The 22,727-nt window shown below is 40.2% G+C and overlaps 1 protein-coding gene across 8 annotated transcripts in view; it reads right to left on the reverse strand.

The window, feature by feature from the left end:
* Positions 1 to 22,727, reverse strand: part of NCOA6 (nuclear receptor coactivator 6) — a 110,207-nt gene that overhangs the window by 59,865 nt on the left and 27,615 nt on the right. For 7 of the 8 annotated variants that reach the window (XR_008496060.2, XM_054466745.2, XM_054466742.2 and 4 more), the window contains 3 exons: positions 17,453 to 17,566; positions 7,121 to 7,404; positions 1,003 to 1,158 (listed from right to left, as the gene is read on the reverse strand). Coding sequence is in view for 7 of the 8 variants with exons in the window: in XM_054466745.2 (XP_054322720.1) it covers positions 1,003 to 1,158; positions 7,121 to 7,355 (391 nt within the window). In the remaining variant the exon portion in view is untranslated. The remainder of the gene's footprint in view (positions 1 to 1,002; positions 1,159 to 7,120; positions 7,405 to 17,452; positions 17,567 to 22,727) is intronic. The other variant, XM_063659157.1, reaches the window with a different exon arrangement.

Consider the following 22,727-nt stretch of genomic DNA (forward strand, 5'->3'; position numbering starts at 1 on the left):
CGTGTGTGTGTGTGCGTGCGTGTGTGTGTGTGCGTGTGTGTGTGTGTGTGTGCGTGTGTGTGTGCGTGCACGCGCTCATCCAATTCTCATTTTGAAAAAGATCATTCTGGTAAAAATATTGAAAATGAACACTGCAGGCCGGCGTGATGGCCTGTAATCCCAGCACTTTGGGAGGCCGAAGAGGGTGGATCACCTGAGGTCAGAAGTTTGAGACCAGCCTGGCCAAGATGGTGAAACCCCATCTTTACTAAAAATACAAAAATTAGCTGGGCATGGTGGTACGTGCCTGTAATCCCAGCTACTCGGGAGGCTGAGGCAGGAGAATCACTTGAACCTGGGAGGTGGAGGTTGCAGTGAGCTGAGATCATGCCACTACACTCCATCCTGGGACTCTGTCTCAAAAAAAAAAGAAAAGAAAAGGAACGCTGCTACCAAAGGAAAGGACTGTTAATTAAAGGGTTCATAATCTGTTAGACGAATAAAGAAAATATCAAAGTTTATCTGGTGGAAGGAAGGAAGCAAATTAAATTATATGTTAAACTGGGTACAGTGGTACAGGTGTAGTCCCAGCTACTCAGGAGGCTGAGATGGGAGGATCATCTGAGGCCAAGACTTTGAGTCCAGCCTGGGCAACATAGAAAGACACTGTCTCTAAAAACAACAACAATAACAAAGAAAACCACACAACTAAATAAAAAAATAAGACAAATCAATTCCTGGTCAGGATGCCAGTAAAATCAAAGTCTGAAAGACTGATGGTCAAAATTAGCCAAAGGAATGGAGTCCAAGGCTACAGATGCTAAAGACCATCAGGACCCAGCAATAACCTCAGTCAGTCCCTCTTCATCCTAAGGTGCTGCAAAGCAAAGTACAAGTTACATGAGTTGCTTGGCATTCCGAAACATAAGAGCAGAGGAACAGACAAAGCAGCATAGAAAATCATGCTATATTCTACTGTTGTAATGATTCTGGTCTAGATGGGCACATGGCAAAGTAAAAGACCTTCAATCTGAACAGAGAGAATCCCTAAATCCCGAAGCTGCTGGTTGTTGCTCTGAGCAAGGATCCGTAGCCGCTCCGCTGCTTCCCGGGGGATGTTGAATGTCACACGCACGCTGTTCCAAGGCTCCACCTTCTGTACTTTTAGCTTGCTGGACTCTTGATTGTGAAAGAAAAAGAATTATATTAATAATCTTTTAGCCACCAGAGGAGATGGAATTAAAAAACAAACCAAAAGAGCAAAAGAATAAGGTGGAGCACTATGCCCAGCTTGGAATAGCTAACAGAGCATATGCTTTGGAGCTACAGACTCAAATCTAATCCTAGCTTTGCCACTTAGCACCTGGGTGACCATGAACGAGCTATTTAGCCTTTCTGAAACTTATCTTTTTCTTTTCTAAAACTATGAAAAAACCACTTCATATGATTTTTGAGTACAAATTAGATAATATATGCAAAAAATCTAGCATAGTACCTGGCACACCACAGGCAATGAATAAATGGAAAGCAGTAAGATGGAGAAAGGACCATAAGAAAGAAGAGAGAGGTTAAGTTTAAATTAATAGAATAGGCTCATGCCTATAATCCCAGCACTTCGGGAGGCCGAGGCGGGTGGATCACAAGGTCAGGAGTTCAAGACTAGCCCAGCCAACATAATGAAACCCCGTCTCTACTAAAATATAAAAATTTGCTGGGCATGGTGGCATGCACCTGTAGTCCCAGCTACTCAGGAGGCTGAGGCAGGAGAATTGCTTGAACCCGGGAGGCGGAGGTTATGGTGAGCCAAGACTGCACCACTGCACTCCAGCCTGGGCAACAAAGTGAGACTCCGTCTCAAAAAAAAAAAAAAAAAAAAAGGTAAAGGACAGTTCTCCAGAAAAGATACACAAATGGCCAATAAGCACATGAAAAGATGCTTGACATAACTAATCATTAGAGAAATGCAAATAATAATGATAAGATACCACCTCACAACCATTACCATGGATACTATCAAAACCAAAGAAAATAAACAGTGGTGAAGATACAGAGAAATAGAACCCGCGGGGCACGGTGGCTCACACCTATAATCCCAATAATCCCAGCACTTTGGGAGGCTGAGGCTGGTGGATCACTTGAGTTCAGGAGTTCGAGATCAGCCTGGCCAACATGGCAAAACCCCGTCTCTACTAAAAATACAAAAATTAGCCAGGCATGGTGGTGCACGCCTGTAGTCCCAGCTACTCAGGAGGCTGAGGCAGGAGAATCGCTTGAACCCAGGAGGCAGAGGTTGCTGTGAGCCAAGATTTCACTACTGCACTCCAGCCTGGGTGACAGAACAAGACTCCGTCTCAAAAAAAAAAAAAAAAAAAGAAACTGGAACCCTTGTGCACTGTCAGTGGGAATGTAAAAGGATACAAGCTGCTGTGGAAAACGACAGTTTCTCAAAAAAAATTAAAAATAGAATTACCACATGATGCAGCAATTCTACTTCGGAGTACACACTCAAATGAACTGAAAGCAGAGTCTCAAAGAGATAGTACACCATATTCATAGCAGCATTACCCACAACAGCTAAGATGTAGAAGGAACCCAATGTCTACTGACAGATGAATGAATCAGTAAAATATGGTATATACATACAATGGAATATTATTATTATTATTATTATTATTTGAGATGGAATCTTGCTCTGTCACCAGGCTGGAGTGCAGTGGCATGATCTTGGCTCACTGCAACCTCCGCCTCCCAGGTTCGAGCAATTCTCCTGCCTCAGCATCCTGAGCTGGGACTACAGGTGCACGCCACCATGCCCAGCTAATTTTTGTATTTTTAGTAGACACAGGGTTTCACCATGTTGGCCAGGATGGTCTTGATCTCCTGACCTCATGATCGCCCGCCTCGGCCTCCCGAAGTGCTGGGATTACAGGTGTGAGCCACTGCGCCCAGCCACAATGTTATATTATTAAGCCTTAAAAAGGAAGGAAATCCTGCCGCACGATGCAACATGAATGGGCTTTGAGCATCTTACGCTAAGCGAAATATGCCAGTCACAAAAAGGCAAAATTCCACTTATATGAAGGAAGTAGAGTAGTCAAAAATCATAGAAACAGATAGTAGAATGGTGGTTTCCAGGGACTAGGAGCAAGGAGGAAATGGGGAGTTGTTATTTAACGGTTAGAGATGTTCAATTTTTTTTTTTTTTTTGAGACGGAGTTTCAATCTGTCACCAGGCTGGAATGCAGTGGTGCAATCTTGGCTCACTGCAACCTCTGCCTCCCAGCTTCAAGCAATTCTCCTGCCTCAGCCTCCCAAGTAGCTGGGACTATAGACACCCGCCACTATGCCCAGCTAATTTTTGTATTTTTAGTAGAGACAGGGTTTCACCATGTTGGCCAAGATGATCTTGATCTCTTGACCTCGTGATCCATCAGCCTCGGCCTCCCAAAGTGCTGGGATTACAGGCATGAGCCACCGCACCCGGCCAGAGATGTTTAATTTTACAAGATGAAAAGAGTTACATCCTGGCTAACACAGTGAAACCCCATCTCTACTAAAAAATACAAAAAATTAGCCTGGTGTGGTGGCAGTCGCCTGTAGTCCCAGCTACTCGGGAGGCTGAGGCAGGAGAATGGCGTGAACCCGGGAGACGGAGCTTGCAGAGAGCCGAGATCGCGCCACTGCACTCCAGCCTGGGTGACAGAGCAAGACTCCGTTTAAAAAAAAAGAAAAGAGTTAGGGCGACACATGGTGGTGATGGTTGCACAACATTATGAGTACATTTAATTTCCACTAAACTGTATATTTAATAATGGTTCACATGGTAAATTTTATGTTATGTGTATTATACAATAAAAAATACTTTTTTAAAAAGTTAAGTAATTCTCACCTATGAGTGAGAATATGCGGTGTTTGGTTTTTTGTTCTTGGAATAGTTTACAGACACATGGACACAGGAAGGGGAACATCACACTCTGGGGACTGTTACGGGGTGGGGGGAGCGGGGAGGGATAGCTTTAGGAGATATACCTAATGCTAAATGACGAGTTAATGGGTGCAGCACACCAGCATGGCACATGTATACATAGGTAACTAACCTGCACATTGTGCACATGTACCCTAAAACTTAAAGTATAATAATAATAAAAAAAAAAGTTAAGTAATTTGAGGAGGTACTATTAATTGTAGTTACATTTTACAGGTTGGAAAGCAAATCCTAGGCACAGTTAGCTGATAAAAAATGTTATTTGGCTGGGTGCAGTGGCGCATGTCCATAATCCCAGCACTTTGGGAGGCCGAGGCGGGCAGAACACTTGAGCTCAGGAGTTTGAGATCACCCTGGGCAACATAGTGAGACCTCATCTCTACAAAAAATAAACAGAAAATTAGCCGGGTGCAGCGGCGTGCGCCTGTAGTCCCAGCTACTTGGGAAGCTGAGGTGGGAGAATTGCTTGAGCCTGGGAGATCAAGGCTGCAGTGAGCTGAGATCATGCCACTGCATTCCAGCCTGAGTGACAGGGTGAGACACTGCCTCAAAAAATAAATAAAAAACAAAAAAAGTTATTCAACAACCTCAGGCAAAACAATTTTCTCTTTTGTTATTAACTCAGCTAAACTGAACCTTCTGTATCCTTCATTCAGTTATACATTCTAATATTAAGATAACGGTCATTCAACACCTGTGAAAAGAAGGAAAAAAGAGGTAACGGTCGTAGAGGAATATCCTTTCTCAAAATGAGAAACATCTACGCATAGAGGAAAGTGCCTACATGTTGCCTAAAGCCCCTTCCAGCTCTTAAACCATTGTACATTGAATGTTAACTTTTCCAGACATGGAGTTCACTTGTTCTAATGTGGAAAAAAAAAAAGGGAAAACTTGCTAAAAGGAATGAGATAACACAATCATAGGAATTTAGAAAAGATTAGACAATATTTAGTCCAAGACTATTTTACAGGAGAGGAAACCAAGGCCCAGAAAGGCTAAGTGATTTGCTCAGAATCCTGTGGCTAACTAGTAGCATCAGAGATGACATTAAAACCCAGCTCTGATTCTCAGGGCAATTTCCTTTCCATTACACGTAGGCCTCCAAACAGCAAAAGGCAGGAAGTTTGGGGATCCTGGTTCCACCAATCATAGACACTGCAGGACTTCTTCCCACTCTGAAGTATGTTGGAATCTTGTACATATTCTACACAAATATCAAATTTGCTTATGGTATTAACACTCGTAATATGCTTGCAGAAAAATCCATATTCATAACAGTTATATCTTATCAAAATCTTTTTGAACTTCCATATTTGAGAGATTTGACTTAAAATATTTTTTGGACCAAGAATATAATCTGATAGCACCATAAATCTAGAGTTGGTTATTTTTTATTTGTTTTTATTTTTTTGAGACAGAGTCTCGCTCTGTCACCCAGGCTGGAGTGCAGTGGCATGATCTTGGCTCACTGCAACCTCTACCTCCCAGGTTCAAGCAATGCCTCAGCCTCCCGAGTAGCTGGGATTACAGGCGCCTGCCAGCACGGCTGGCTAATTTTTGTATTTTTAGTAGACGAGGTTTCAACATGTTGGCCGGGCTTGTCTCAAACTCCTGGCCTCAAGTGATCCGCCCACCTTGACCTCCCAAAGTGCTAGGATTACCGGCATGAGCCACTGCACCCACCTTTATTTATTATTTATTTTTTTTAGACAGGGTCTCACTCTGTCACACAGGCTGGAGTGCAGGGGCACTATTAGAGCTCACTGCAGCTTTGATGTCCCTGGGCTCAAGTGATCCTCCCACCTCAGCCTCTCGAGTAGCTGGGACTACAGGTGCACGCCAGCATACCCAGCAAATTTTTGTATTTTCTGTAGAGATGAGGTCTCTCTACATTGTCCAGGCTGGTCTTGAACTCCTGGGTTCAAGTGATCCACCCAACTCAATCTCCCAAAGTGCTGGGATTACAGGCATGAACTACTGTGCCTGGCCTAGGTTTGGTAATTTATTTGAAAGCCATAAATAAATTGAATTAGCAATAAGTAAACAACAGAAAAATGTGGTAATTAATGAAGAGCAATGAACAATTTCAGGCCCAGCTAGACCTTTATAATATATAACTATGATTATGGTTACAATAATGTTGATAACTACATGAAAAATTCTTAATTGTATGCTAAATAACGCATAACTATGGAGAACCTTGTACAACACAGTGAAAAGCAGTTGAAAAAACAACAGCTTCCGTCCAGATAACAAATCTCAAAAGATAAAACCCCCAAGCCTTAAAAGAAAGCTAATTAGCTCTTGATCAATTTAGGATTTGTGATAAAAGGAATAAATCTAGGCTTTTCACTACGTCTGAAAGGATTAGACAATTGTGCTAACTAGAATAGAGAACATCTAAATCAAGGTTCAAAACCACAAATGCCCGTAAGATATGGACAGGTAATCTAAATATGTGAAGAAGCCAGATGGGAACTGTGGTGAAGTGGGGCTGCTCTCAGAAGCAGCTGCTACTTAGTACCATCTGGGAAAGAGGGAGAACTCAATATTATCAGATCTTCCTATTTTTAAAGACAAATGTAAAAATTCGGATTTTCATGCAATATATCTCAATTTTTAAAGCACTGGCAATGAAACTCAGACACTGAAAACAAACTAAATCTCAAACACTAACGTGGGCCAAATAACAAATGGCTGCAGACTGGATCCAGCAAGCTGTCAGCTAGTGACTTCTGATATAAAAGTTAAAGGAATAAATTTAAAGTACATTATAAGCAGACTCATGGAATAATAAGTTTTCTAAGCTTTAAGGGTCCTGAAAGATTCAGTTTAACCTTTTCAATTTACAGGTAAGGAAAATGAAGACCAGAGAGTTAAAAACAAATACATTTGGGTCTTGGGAATTACTTTTATCCACTAGAGAAGATTATTCAACAATTACCATAATAAGCAATACTTTATATTCAGTTCTTCTATGTACTTAAAAAGAAAGAAAACATGTATATTTTTAAAATCCTAAAATTCCACCTCTGCGCTTAAATTCAGCCTTTTGACCCAATTTAGCAAACTTGCTTTGTAAAACTCAAGATAACCATGGAAGGGCAAACATTTCAAAAACAGTAACAGGAAGAAAAAATAATTAAAGCAAATTACCCATGTGTAACAAATTGGGCACGTTTTTCAATATTGCATCTAATTTCCATTTGAAGTCTTTATCATCTATATTTCCTTTGAAGGCCACAAAAATTGTGGAATCCTCCAAAATACTATCACTTTTTGTGTCATCATCTTCTAGTCCAGAGTCAAAATCCATCTCTGAGTCTTCCATTGTTGATGAACACAAGGAAGTATAGATGTCTTCTAAGTTTGGAAGGTCATCCAAAACCATGGTGAATATTATTCCAGAAGCATATGCCAAGAGGACAATAAGAAAACTTCTGAAAAGAGAAGATGCAAAAGAGCATTACAATGCATAGTTATGCATTCAACAATGTATAATTCATAGTTCTATGAAAATTATAATTTATTTGACAATAAGAAAATACTATAAAAATTAAGAAATTACAGAGAAGATAAGCTATTTTAATTATGACATTCTAAAACAATTAGTTCTTACAGTTACCAAAAATAAAAATACACTAGTCTTAAATTTAACATTCTTTTTATTATGTTATATGCTACTTTTTTATAAGCTAGAATGTCAGAAGGGAACAAAGGATCACAAGAAAATAAAACAAGCACATACTTTTTGAGAATTATAGGTTTTTGGTTGACCCCACAGAGCAAGGGGCTCCCCAAGACTCCCCCTACTTCTGTCTTGACAAAAGCTTAAAAGGAGCCAAGGTTTCTAAAACCTTCTTCTTTCTCCAAACTACAAAGCACAACTAGACCTGACGAATAGCAACTGGATGATTACCTAAAATTCTGAAGTCTTTCATGAACCATTTTAAACAACTTTTAAAGGGTTATTAACAGTGGAATGGCTGAAAAATAATGATTCTGAAATAAACACTTAAAAATTCTTATATGAAAGGGCTGGGCGCAGTGGCTCACACCTGTAATCCCAGCACTTTGGGAGGCCAAGGTGGGCAGATCACTTGAGGTCAGGAGTTTGAGACCAGCCTGGCCAATATAATGAAACCCTGCTGCTACTAAAACACAAAAATAAGCTGGACGTGGTGGTGTATGCCTGTAATCCCAGCTACTAGGGAGGCTGAGGCAGGAGAATTGCTTGAATCCAGGAGGGTGGAGGTTGAAGTGAGCTGAGGTCGCGTCACTGCACTCCAGCCTGGGCAACAGAGCGAGACTCCATCTCAAAACAAACAAACAAACAAAAAAACAACAAAAAAAAAGGGGGTTGATATGGACAGGTAATCTTTATGGAGGTAAAGAACTGTGTTCCGGACAGAATTAAATTACTTCCTAAATTTTAGATATAAAGAAGTTATATTTTCTGCTATTTTCAGATATGCTGCTTACCAAAGAGTACATGTATTAAAGATCACACAGTGTGGCCATTTCCTCTGTTAGCTTGGGGATTGAAGATCACATACTTAACCCAAAAGTAAATGAATGAACATTAATTTTCAGCATTTGTGGTAAGCAAAAATGGCATGGAAACCTAAGAACCTCCCACAAATGTTCTAATAAAATAATTCCTTATAATTTTAACTATAATACAACATTGATTGATTGATTGATGGATTGAGACAGAGTCTCACTTTTTTGCCCAGGCTGCACTGCGGTGGCACGATCTCGGCTCACTGCAACCTCCACCTCCCAGGTTCAAGCAATTCTCCTGCCTCAGCCTCCCGAGTAGCTGGGACTACAGGCAAGCACCACCATGCCTGGCTAATCTTTTGTAGTTTTAGTAGAGATGGGGTTTTGCCATGTTGCCCAGGCTGGTCTTGAACTTCTGAGCTCAGGCAAGCCACTCACCTTGGCCTCCCAAAGTGCTAGAATTACAGATGTGAGCCACCTTTTATTTATTTATGGCACTTATTTATGGCACGTGTCCAGCCTTTTATTTATTTATGGCACTTATTTATATTATTAAAGTATCATGAATTATTACTTTATACTTGTAACTATAATTACAAGTTTCTTAAAAAAAATGGATAAGAAAATTAATCCCCTAAAAAGCAACTATATTAGGTTGGTAGGATCACTGATAAATTTTATTTTCCTATTTTTGAAATACGCTGCAAATCATTAGGAAATACAAAACTGCTGTAATATGGTTGTATTCCTTGCATAAATGAAAAAAAGTAACTGAAACACTGTTTAACTTTTTTTTTTAATTTTTTTGAGACACAGTCTTTCTCTGTTGCTGGAATGCAGTGGCAAAAACATGGCTCACTGCAGCCTCAACCTCCTGGGCTCAAGTGATCCTCTCGCCTCAGCTTCCTAAGCAGCTGGGATTACAGGCACGTACCACCGTGCCCAGCTAATTTTTAAAATTTTTTGTAGAGATTGCATCTTGCCATATTGCCCAGGCTGGTCTCAAACTCTTACGCTCAGGTGATCCTCCCACCTTGGCCTCCCAAAGTGCTGGGATTACAGGCATGAGCTACCATGTCCAACCAATTTTTCTTTTTTAAATAGTGAGGCTGGTGGATGGCTTGAGGGCAGCGATTTAAGACCAGCCAGGGCAACACAGTGAGACCCTGTCTCTACAAAAAATAAAAAAAATAACTGGGTGTGGTGGTGCATGCCTATAGCCCCAGCTACTCAGGAGGCTGAGGCGGGAGGATCCCTCAAACCCAGGAGTTTGAGGCAGCAGTAAGCTACGATAGTGCCACTGCATTTCAGTATAGGTGACAGCAACATTTTTGTCTCTAAAAATAAAAATAAAATAGGCTGGGCGCGGCGGCTCACGCCTGTAATCCCAGCACTTCAGGCGGCTGAGGCGGACAGATCACCTGAGGTCAGGAGTTTGAGACTAGCCTGGTCAACATGGTGAAACCCCGTCTTTACTGAAAATACAAAAATTAGCCAGGCATGGTAGCAGGCGCCTATAATATTCCCAGCTTCTTGGGAGACTGAGGCAGGAGAATCACTTGAACCCTGGAGGCAGAGGCTGCAGTGAGCTGAGATCGCACCATTGCACTCCAGCCTGGGGGACAAGAGCAAGACTTCATCTCAAAAATAAATAAATAAAATAAAATAAAATAAAATAATTACTAGTGACTAAACTTCAACAGCAAAGGCTTTCCAAACACCAACCTAAGCAATCCTTGGGGGAAAAATTCCTCTGTTATAAGTAAATATGGCAAAAATACTTACAAATTTGAGCAGAGCACCTTGTGTTCTGACAATTATATCCTTTTCTAGTGCTAATGACTGTTACAATGAAACTGATTTGGGTGGTTAAGAAACAATAGCAGGGTCAGTGGCTCATACCTGTATCCCTAGCACTTTGGGAGGCAGAGGCAGGAGGGCTGTTTGAGCCCAGGAGTTCCAGCCCAGGCTAGGTAACAGCAAGACCATGTCTCAATTTTTTAAAAAATTAAAAAAAAAAAAAAAAGATACAACAGCAGTCAGAAAATCTCAAATTAATACCACTGCCCTTATTTGATTTCCATCTGCATTTTACAGATTTTTAATAAACTTTAGAGGTAATTAAACACAACTAATGAAGATTTTTAGGGATTAAAAGTTGCTGCTTAGCAGGAAAAATGATGACTGCCTAAAAAACTATAACTATTTAGCAGCTATTCCAAAGTTGGAACAACTGCAAGAAAACAATTTAAAATCTAAGAAACATTTTCCAAAAGAATCTTTAACCAGAAAGGAGACTAACTAAAAAGCCTGGACTTTGATAGTCTCCCTAAACAGGTCGTTGGTCATGACATGAGGACTATGTATCTAGATCTGGAAAACCTTCTACTGGCAGATACAGGAATTGTCAGTTTAACAATACTATGGGCATTACACAGTACTTAAAAAAAAAAAACAGAGAGAAATTGAAAGTCAGTCTATGAAAAATTGCTGGCCTTCCCTACAAAAAAAATAATTTTTAAAGAAACTTCTTTGGTTGGTAGGCTATTTATTACTGCCTCAATTTCAGAACTTGTTAATCGGTATATTCAGAGATTCAATTTTTTCCTGGTTCAGTCTTCCTGGTTCAGTTCAGAGTGTATGTGTCCAGGAATTTATCCATTTCTTCTAGATTTTCTAGTTTATGTACACAGAGGCGTTTATAGTATTCTCTGATGGTTGTTTGTATTTCTGTGGGGTCAGCGGTGATAGCCCCCTTATCATTTCTGATTGTGTTTATTTAATTTCTTTTTCTTCTTTATTAGTCCTGCTAGCAGTCTATTATAGCTAGTGATCTATCAATTTTTTTCAAAAAACCAGCTTCTGGATTCACTGAGTTTTTGAAGGGTTTTTTTGTGTCTCTTATCTCCTTCAGTTCAGCTCTATTCTTGGTTATTTCTTCATCTTTTGCTAGCTTTGGGGTTTATTTGCTCTTCATTTTCCAGTTCTTTTAGTTGAGATGTTAGGTTGTTAACTTGGGATCTCTCTAGCTTTTTGATGTGGGCATTTAGTGCTATAAATTTCCCACTTAACACTGTTTAACACTGTCCCAGAGATTCTGGTATGTTGTCTCTTTGTTCTCATTAGTTTCAAAGAACTTCTTCATTTATGCCTTAATTTCATTACTTACCCAAAAGTCAATCACGAGCAGGTTGTTCAATTTCCATATAGTTGTGTGGTTATGAGTGAACTTCTTAATCTTGAGTTCTAATTTGATTGTGCTGTGATCTGAGAGACTGTTATGACTAAATAGGATTCCCTATTTAATAAATGGTGCTGAGAGAACTGGCTAGCCATATGCAGAAAATTGAAACTGGACCCCTTCCTTACACCATCCTTACAAAAATTAACTCAAAATGGATTAAAAACTTAAATGTAAAACCCAAAACTAACAAACCTCAGAAGAAAATCTAGGCAATACCATTCAGGACATGGGCATGGGCAAAGATTTCATGATAAAAACGCCAAAAGCAATTGCAACAAAAAAATTGACAAATGGGATCTAATTAAAATAAAGAGCTTCTGCACAGCAAAAGAAACTATCATTGGAGTGAACAGACAACCTACAGAATGGCACAAAATTTTTGCAATCTACCCATCTGACAAAGGTCTAATATCCAGAGCCCACAAGAAACTTAAAGAAATTTATGAAAAAAAAAACCCCATTAAAAAGTCGGCTTTCAGGTCTCCCCTGCCTCCAATCTGTCTCCAGACAGCAGCCACAGGGATCTTTTTAAAACACAAAATAGGCCAGGTGTGGTGGTTCAGGCCTGTAATCCCAGCACTTTGGGAGGCTGAGGTTGGAGGATCGTTTGAGCCCAGGATTTTGAGACCACTCCTGCCAACACAGTAAGACCCATCTCTACAAAAAAAATTTAAAAATTAACCAGGTGTGGTGATGCACACCTGTAGTCCCAGCTACATGGGAGGCTAGGGTGTCAGAACTGCTTGAGCCTGGGAGGTCAAGGCTACAGTGAGCTATGATTGTGCCACTACACTCCAGCCTGGGTAAGAGAGCAAGATCCCGCGCTTAAAAAAAAAAAAAAAATTAAAAGAGTGAGATCAATTTTGGGAATGGCCTAATAGGCCTAGGAAACAAGTTATTGAGGAAAAACCTCAAAACAAACTTTGCCATTTACAAATTAACCTGTATTTGATGCAGGACAGGCAAGCCTCCAAAGTGGGGCTTAGCCTTCAAGCATTCTTGGCTTGACCCAGGAAAGAACTTAAGGGTGAGCCAGGGTAGGGTAGAAGAAAACAGCTTTACTGAAGCTGCAGTGTTACGACTCTGTGACTGCTCCTGCAGAGCAGGACTACCCCATAGGCAGTGTGCTGAGACTGGCAGCTCAGAGCAGTTTTGCAATTATATTTATATCTAATTTTTTTTTTTTTTTTGGAGATGAAGTCTCGCTCTGTCACCTAGGCTGGAGTGCAGTGGTGTGATCTCAGCTCAGAGCAACCGCCGCCTTCCAGGTTCAAGCAATTTTCCTACCTCAGCTTCCCAATTAGCTGAGACTACAGACAGATGCCACCACGCTGGACTAATTTTTTGTATTTTAGTAGAGATGGAGTTTCACCGTGTTGCCTAGGCTGGTCTCGAACTCCTGAGCTCAAGCAATCCGCCCACCTTGGCCTCCTACTGTACCCGGCCAGCAGTTATATTTATATCTACTTTTATGTATTCATTTATTTTAATTGTTTTTGAGATGGAGTCTAGCTCTGTCTCGCCCAGGCTGGAGTGCAGTGACACATTTTAGTAGAGATGGGGTTTCACCGTGTTGCCCAGGCTGGTCTTGAACTCCTGACCTCAGGTGATCCACCCGCCTCGGCCTCCCAAAGTGTTGGGATTACAGGCGTGAGCCATCGTGCCTGGCCTATACCTACTTTTAAGCATGTAGATTAACAGGTGGTTTATGCAGAAATTGCTAGCAAAAGTATGGTAACTTTTGGGTAGTCAGGTCATTGCCATGGAGAGGGGTGGTAAGTCCTGGGTGTTGTCATGGTAATGGTAAACTGACATGGTACACTGGTGGACGTGTCTTATGGAAAGCTGCTCCTGCCCCATCCCTGTTTTAGCTAGTCCTCAGTTTGGTCTGGTGTTCAAGCCCTGCCTCTGGAGTCAATTTCCACCTCCTACCTCATATTTAGGCTTAACTGAACGACATGTAGGTTTTAAAGCTGAAGATTAAATAAATAGCCTGTAATCCCAGCACTTTGGGAGGCTGAAGCAGGCGGATCAACTGAGGTCGGGAGTTCAAGACCAGCCTGACCAACATGGAAAAACTCCATCTCTACTAAAAATACAAAATTAGCTGGGCATGGTGGCACATGCCTGTAATCCCAGCTACTGGGAGGATAAGGCAGGAGAATCACTTGAACCTGGGAGGTGGAGGTTGCGGTGAACATAAATAGCGCCACTGCACTCAGCCTGGGTAACAAGAGTGAAACTCCGTCTCAAAAATAAATAAATAAATACATAAATCTCTTTAGCAGGTTGATGTTTTGCCTTGGTGTGCCAATGAATTGCTAGATTATGTGTCAAGTTCAAAGCATCTGAAAATTTCAAGTTACAACTTACAAAAAAATATATACTATAGGTTACGTGGGGGCCTGATAATAGGAAATCAACAATTCATCTAAGTGCTGTATGAAGCAGCATCTAGAAAGCTTTATTCAACAAACTTTGAGGGAACTATGGTAGTAGTAATGAGAAAAGTTAAGTGAATAGCAGTGATCAAATGCAATTTCTTCAAGTCTCAATCTATGGAAGTCAACCAATGACAACAATGGTATCTTTCTTACTCATCTAACAAATAATTTACCTTTAGAAAAATATAAGGATAAAAAGGTTATTGTAAAGCCCTACAAGGAGGAAATTCAACAGTTTTTCTGATTACTGAGGCATCAAATGCCTGACATTATATTTACAGGTATCTTGATATTGTGTTACAGGTTTATCAGCAGTTCCCCAAGTTCCTACTCCAACTTTGCATAAAGGCTTACTATGGCTAGGTGTGGTGGTTCACACCTGTAATCCCAGCACTTTGGGAAGCCGAGGTGGGCAGACAGCTTGAGCTTAGGCTTTTGAGACCAGCCTGGGGAACATGGTGAAACCCCATTTCTACAGAAAGTACAAATATTAGCTGGGCCTGGTGGTGTGTGCCTGTAGTCCCAGCAACTCATGAGGCTGGGGTGAGACAATCCCTTGAGCCTGAGGGGAGTGAGGGGAAGGGTGGAGGTTGTGGTGAGCTGAAATTGTGCTACTGCACTATTGCTGCTCTGAGCAACAGAGTGAGACTCTGTCTCAAAAAAATTAAAAATGACTATAAATACTCAGTAAATGTCAAAGTGTTATAGTCACACACAGCATAACAATAAAATAATATTCTTTACGGCAATTATTCCTGCCTTAAATGGAAGAATATTCACTGAAAAACATTAATGTAAAAACAAAATTTAAGAAAGGCGGGGTGGGCACAGTGGCTCACACCTGTAATCCCAGTACTTTGGGAGGCCAAGGCGGGTGGATCACTTGAGGTCAGGAGTTCAAGACCAGCCTGGCCAACGTGGCAAACCCCATTAGTACTAAAAAAAAAAAAAAAAATTTAAGAATAACTCTAAATTACACATATATTCACAGCAACATTATTCACAATAGCCAAAAACTCAAATGTCCATTAACAGGTGAATGGATAAACAAAGTGTGGTAGATACATATATAGAATATTATTTAGATATAATAAGGAATGAAGTGCTGATACGTGCTACAATGTAGATAAACCTCAAAAACTATATGCTAAGTAACAGAAGTCAGACATAAAAGGTCATATATTGCATAATTCCATTTATTTATTTTATTATTATTTATTTATTTTGAGATGGCGTTTCGCTGTGTTGCCCAGGCTGGAATGCAGTGGCGTGACCTCGGCTCACTGCAAGCTCCGCCTCCCAGGTTCACGCCATTCCCCTGCCTCAACCTCCCGAGTAGCTGAGACCATAGGCACCCACCACTACGCCCGGCTAATTTTTTTGCATTTTTAGTAAAGACGGGGTTTCACTGTGTTAGCCAGGATGGTCTCGATCTCCTGACCTCGTGACGTGCCTGCCTCAGCCTCCCAAAGTGCTGGGACCACAGGCGTGAGCCACTGCGCCTGGCCTATTATTATTATTTTTGAGATGGAGTCTGGCTCTGTCACCCAGGAAGGAGTACAGTGGCGTGATCTTGGCTCACTGCAACCTCTGCCTCCCAGGTTCAAGTGATTCTCCTGCCTCAGCCTCCCAAGTAGCTGGGATTACAGGCACGCAACCACCAAGCCTGGCTAATTTTGTTTGTTTTTAGGAGAGATGAGGTTTCGCCATATTGGCCAGGCTAGTCTCAAACTCCTGACCTCAAGTGATCCACCCGCCTCAGCCTCTCAAAGTGTTGGGATATCAGGCATGAGCCACCGCACCCGGCCTAATTTGTATGAAATATCTAGAATAGGTAACTTCACAGAGACAGACAGACAGATTAGTGGTTGTGAGCGGGAGGTATAGGGGATGGGGAATGGGACATCTTAATGGTTATGAAGTTTCATTTTGGAGTGACAGACATGTTTTGGAACTAGATAGAAGTGGTGGTTGTACAATGTGAATCTACTAAATGCCACTGAACTGTTCACTTTAAAATGGCTAATTTATGTTATGTGCATTTCAACCTGATGCATTTTTAACAACTCAGAACTCAGCCCACTCCATACAGAAAGCAGCACATTTAATTTCTTCTCAAAACATGCTTTTAGAAAAATATTTTCCCTAGGTAATTTTTCTTGTATCTTTTTACTGCTTTAAAATGTCAATTGTGCACCCATCATGAGTATTCTCTAAGTAGGGAGCAGCAGTCTTTGTCAGTCATATAAAGATTTACATAGAAGAGTAGCTGCTTGTGGCAACAGCTCTACAGTGCTTGCTTCCTTCTTTGTTCCTAATAGCACTCCTTCTTTCCTCCTAGGATCTGGGAGTGAAGGACTGGTTGTACCTCAATGCACTGCTCACCCTGGCAGAAATGATGGCCTTCTGCTCCTGGCACAAAGCTCTTAAGTCTCAGAATGAAAGAAAAAAAAAACTTTCTAGATACAAAAACTACTTCTCAGTAACTTGCAAATGTCAGTGTCTTTAAGGAAAACCAGCAATAAACTCTTAAATTATAAACAATGACTGCTTGCCATAGTAGTCACTTCAACAAACTGAGATAAAAATCTAAGGATGTTAGGGCACCAAGGCACAAACCCAAGCCCCTGTCATAATACTGTACATGAAGGAAATTCTCAAAAGAAGAAGGAGAGAGGGCAGGGAGTTGATGCAAAAAATGTTCTAATATTAGCAACTTCTCATGTGGGCTAATGAAGCACTTCTGAAGAGTCCCCTGTGCCAATTTAAACCCATTATGACATAGCTCCCAGGGGGGAACTGCCAGGATCTGTTATTGGAGTGCTATACAAAAGCTAGGAGGGAGGGAAATAGAAATTTCAAGATAAAAAGTCTAATTTTTGCTAGGCTTTAGCTTACCTCAGATCTAAATACAGCATCAAACTAGAGTTATGTTGAGTTTGCAACTTTCAACATATATTTCTATTTTTAATCAAAGGTATTTATTTGAAGTACAATATCCTATTATCGTTTTAATCAACATAAATTCTAAAAATAAGTATTGTTTACTGGTCTTTCATTGTCTTCTACAGTGAAACCTAAGATTATCATTCATAAAAAAGATGAGAAACTACATAGTTTGTAGTAAAAACCCCATTTAAAAACAGAAGAATAGCATCTGTATTTTATTAAATGTCTCCAAGAATAATAAATGCATTCTAGAGAGTTTTTCCAAAAAGAGAGACAGTATCAGAAAAAAAACAAAAGAATAAGCATTAAGTTGGCTTTATTAACTCTCTCACATAAGGTTTCACTCACCAAAATATCTTTCTTAATTTTTATCATTTATCCAGGTCATCTTCTAAGTCCAAAGAAGCTGGCATTTTTAGGGCTTGGATTTCAAGGTAGCAGCCCAGCAGCCAAATCAAAATTCTAAAAACAAACAACAACAACAACAACAAAAAGAGAGAGAGAGAGAAAAATAAAATAAAGCCACAATATTATACAGAAATTAAAGACATAACCTATCTTTTCAACAAAAGTCAATGTAAATATCACAAGTTATCAAGTCAGCATTGGAATCTTTAGAGAATGTTAAAATAGGGTTTTCATTAAGTCTACAAAGATTATCTTTTTTGATTTTTTTTTTTTTTGAGACAGGGTCTCGCTCTGTCACCCAGGCTGGAGTGCAGTAACAGATCATAGCTCACGCAGCTCAACCTCCTGGGCTCAAGCAATCCTCCCACCTCAGGCTCCCAAATAGCTGGGACGACAGGCGCATGCCACCACATCTGGATAATTTTTTTGTATTTTTTTTGGTAGAGACGAGGTTTCACCATGTTGCCCAGGCTAGTCTTGAACTTCTGGGCTCAAGCGATCCACCCGCCTCAGCCTCCCAAAGTGCTGAGATTACAAGCATGAGCCACTGTCCCCAGCCTTTTTTGAGATTTTAGGCCACTCATCAGCAAGCATTCAAAGATTGTAGAAGCAAAACTCACAGACTTATACAAGCTTCACTTAAGAATCATAAAACTGTCACTTTAAGCCTTAGAGCCCTCTCTATACCTTCATTCTTAATTCTGTCAAGACTAATTAACATCAGGTCACACTATCTGCATATGCTTAGAGCCCAAAACAAAATATTTTGTACACATACAAAATATAAGACCTGCTTTTCTAATAGGATTTCAAATTTAGCTTTTTAAACTTCACGAAGTTTTAGGTATAAGTTTTTTTCCTATTTTATCCATAATATCTATACATTATATTTTGCATTAAATTTTCAGTTTAAGTCTTGAAATATTCTTTACTGTAGATATAAAACTTATGCATGGAACTTGCATGGTGGTGTATGCTGGTGGTCCCAGCTATTCAGGTGACTAAAGCAGGAGGATCACTTCAGGTCAAGAGTTTGAGGTTACAGTGAGCTATGATCATGCCACTGCAATCCAGTCTGGGCAAGAAAGCTAGATCCTTTCTCTAAAAAAAAAAATAATAAAGCCATAAGAGAAAAGACTGATAAGTTCAAATGCAAAAAAAAATCAATTCTGCAAAGCAAAAAACATTGTAAGTCAAAAAAACAACAAACTAAGAAAAAAATACTTGCAATCATATCGGTGATACGAGAACAAATCTCCCTATATAGAATGATATAGAAAAAATATATGCATAGGTATGTGCATGTGTATATGCTTATACAGACACATAAAATAAAAAGATCAATTTGGACAAATGTATAAAAATGGACACAGAATATGATCAGGAAATTCACAGAAAAAGAAATACAAATGAACATTCAACATATGAAAAGACGTTTACCCTCACACAAAAGAAGCAAAAAACAATTTTTCACTCATCAGATTAGCAAAACTCCAAAAATTTGATAATTTACTGTTCCCAGAAAGGTTATGGTGAAACAGGCACTCTTATTCATTGCTGGCAGTAGTGCAAATTGGTACAACACCAGCAATTAGGTAATGTCTTTCAAAATCACAATTACAAGCTGGGTGTGCTGGCACACACCTGTAATCCTGGGTACTTGAGGGGCTAAGACAGGAGGACTACTTAAGGCCAGGAGTTCAAGGCTGTGGTGAGCTATAATAGCATCTGTAAATAGCCACTGCACTCCAGTCTGGGCAACACAGTGAAACTTCATCTCTTAAAAAAAAATTACAATTGCATAAACTATTAACCTAGCAATTCCACTTCTGGATAGCAATCCTACAGATACACTTATCACCATATAAGATGACATATGTATAGTGTTATGCACTACAGCACTGCTTGTAATAGAAAAGTTAGGAAATTACCCAGATGTCCATCAATGGGACTGATTTAAATTATAGAACATCCATAAAAATGAAATAAAAAAAAAAAAAGAAAGCAAGAAGGAAAATGCTGTCTGTGTACTGACACAAAAAGATCTCCAAGACATATTTTTGAGAGAAAAAAACAGAGTAAACCAATGAGTACCTTGTGCTACTTTTTTGGGGGAAAGGAGAGAAAAATTATTTTATATATGCTAGTGCTAAAATACTCTAGAAAGAAATATGAGTCCAATAAAAATGGTTATCTTACAAGGTGAATTTAAAAAATGATGTTATACCAGAGGGAAGGAAGCACTCATACTAATGAGGAGTGTGTTACAAGAACACAGGAGCCAGTTTTAAGGGTTTTCCACTGGGCAAATTTGAGACAATCTGAGTACCAAAAGAGAATAATGACTAAAATTGATATCATGAATAAGCATCCATGAATCTCCAGCAATAACTCAGAGAGTGAAAAAACAAAAAAACACCTCTTCCCATCATTGGAGGTAACTATGACATTAATGACTTATTCTGAAGATTGAGAATTAAAGAGAAAGAAATAAGCAATTTACAGCCTTTTTAGAAGGGTTCAGCCTCAGTAGAGTGGCAAAGCTCTCTTTTACAGAAGACTATCAGTTAATAAATGTAGAAACAAAGAAAGAATTTCAAAATCACCATTTTGCAACCCTGAATGAAATAAATGATTCAGGCAAGGATGATCACAGGTTGCTAAAAATCATTTTTGCATGATCGAAAATTGTTGGAAAACAGGTTACCACAGTGCCAAAGGATCATTCCAGAGATTACTTCCGAATTGCAAAGGGGAAAAACTGAGTACCATTATAATGGGAAGATGTGACAGTCACCAGCTTAACCTAGTGATCAAACTCAGCAACAATCAGAGTGAGACTCTTCATTTATGCCTCTTGATGTGATGTAACTTTAAGTACACAGCCTAAGTTATGATGTATTATTACCAAAAGTGCCTAACCTAGGTCTAAACAAGTCTTCAACGTAATTTCTCCTTCATAGGAATTCAAGAGATAGAGCAACAAGAAAAATCACAAGAAAACATAATCTGACAGAACTAGAATATGGAACTTGCTACAATAAAACTGGTCTGGTCTCTTCAAAAAGCCAAAATCTTGGGGGAAAAAATAGGGGAAGGATAGAGTTCTAGATTAAAAGAGACTGAGAGTCATAACAACCAATTGCAGAAATGTTACTCAGATCTGGTTTGAAGAAAACAGTTATAAAATAATTTTTTAGGCAGCTGGAGGAAACTGAATGTGAACTGAGTAGAAGGTATTAGGGCAGTATTTTTAATTTTCTTGGGTGTGGTAATGTTATTTGTAATTAGGTAGAGAATGTTCTTTATTCTTAGAAGATGCATGCTAAAGCACAGGGTTATAAAGTGTCATTATGTCTGCAGCTTGTTTTCAAATTATTCAACAAAGGTAGATATTACAAATATGACAAAATGTTAACACTTGTTTAAACTACATGGTGTTCATGGTATTATTGTTTCAACTTTTCTTTATGTTTGAATTTTTTTTTTTTTGAGACAGAGTCTTGCTCTGTCACCTAGGGTAGAGTGCCATGGCATGATCACAGCTCACAGCAGCTTCAAACTCCTGGGCTAAAGTAACCTCCCACCTCAGCCCCAGAGTAGCTGGGACTACAGGTGCACAACTACCATGCCCAGCTAATTTTTTGATTATTTGTAGAGACAGGGTCTCCCTATGTTGCCCAGGCTTATCTCAAACTCCTAGGCTCAAGCAATCCTCCTGCCTCGGCCTCCCAAAGTGCTGGGATTATAGGTGTGAGCCACCGCACCCGACCTGAAATTTTTCATATTAAAAAAGTTAGAACCAGGTATAGCAGCTCACGCTTGTAATCCCATCACTTTGGGAATGCTGAGGAGGGCAGATTGCTTGAGCCCAGGAATTTGAGATCAGCCTGGGCAACATGGTGAAGTCCTGCCTCTACAAAAAAATACAAAAAATTAGCTAGGTGTGGTAGTGTGTGCCTGTAGTCCCAGCTACTCAGAAGGCTGAGGTGGGAGAATCACTTGAGCCCGGGAGGCAGAGATTACAGCGAGCCGTGATTGTATCACTGAGCTCTAGCCTGAGCCTATAAGTTCGAGACCAGCCCAGGCAACACAGTGAGATATTGTTTCAACTAAAATAAATAAATAAATAAATAAATAATCGACTGGGTTTTGTAGTCCCAGCTACTCAGGAGACTGAATTGGGAGGATCACTTGAGCTGAGGAGACTGAGGCTGCAGTGTGCCCTGATCAGCATTCCAGCATGCCGGAATTCCACTGCTTTCCAGCCTGGGCAAAAGAGCGAGCCTCCCGTTTCAAAAAAAAAAAAAAAAAAGGTTGGAAGAAAAAGACCATAAAGAAGGTCCATGGGAGCTGAGGGTGAGATCAAGACCTCTCGCTATGTATCTTTTTGAATAATGTTTTTCTTTTTGAACCATGTGAATATATTACCTATTGAAAACAAAAGTTAGCTATCAATAAAACCTCTTAAACCCTTAGTATCAATATTTCTACTCTTACCCCATCTCAGATATGCAACAACAAAAATGTCTCCTGCTTTTTATCTCCTTTTTTGAAGGGGGCTCCTCTGGCCACAATTCCCCATGAGTCATTTGACTCATGATAAGAACCTGGACCATCAGCCAGCATGGCCAAGGGAGTAATTGTGCCACCTCTTCCCAAAACCCAGGCAGCACAGCTCACAGCTCCTGGAAAGACTCCTTCCCTCCGCTTGAGGAGAGGAGAGGGAAGAGTAAAAGAGGATTTTGTCTTGCAACTTGGATACCAGCTCAGCCACAGTAGGAGAGGGCAGAGTCCTGAAGTCCCCATTCTAGGCCCTAGCTCCTGGATGACATTTCTAGACATACCCTGGGCCAGAAGGGAACCCACTGCCTTGAAAGGAAGGACTCAGCCCTGGCAGCATTCATCACTTGCTGACTAAAGACCCATGAGGCCCCAAATAATCAGCACTGGTAGCCAGGTGGTATTTGCCGTGGGGCCATGGGTGAGACTGAGACATGCTGTTTTCAAGTATGACCCAGCACATTCCCAGCTGTGGTGGCTACAGGGAGAGACTCCTTCTGCTTGAGAAAAGAAAGAGGAGTAAAGGGGCCGGGTATGGTGGTTCATGCCTATAATTCCAGCCCTTTGGGAGGCTGAGGTGGATAGATCACCTGAGGTCAGGAGTTCGAGACCAGCCTGGCCAACATGGTAAAACCCCATCTCTACTAAAAAT

The sequence above is a fragment of the Pongo pygmaeus genome, chromosome 21 (assembly GCF_028885625.2).
Source record: "Pongo pygmaeus isolate AG05252 chromosome 21, NHGRI_mPonPyg2-v2.0_pri, whole genome shotgun sequence".
Lineage (NCBI taxonomy): Eukaryota > Metazoa > Chordata > Mammalia > Primates > Hominidae > Pongo > Pongo pygmaeus.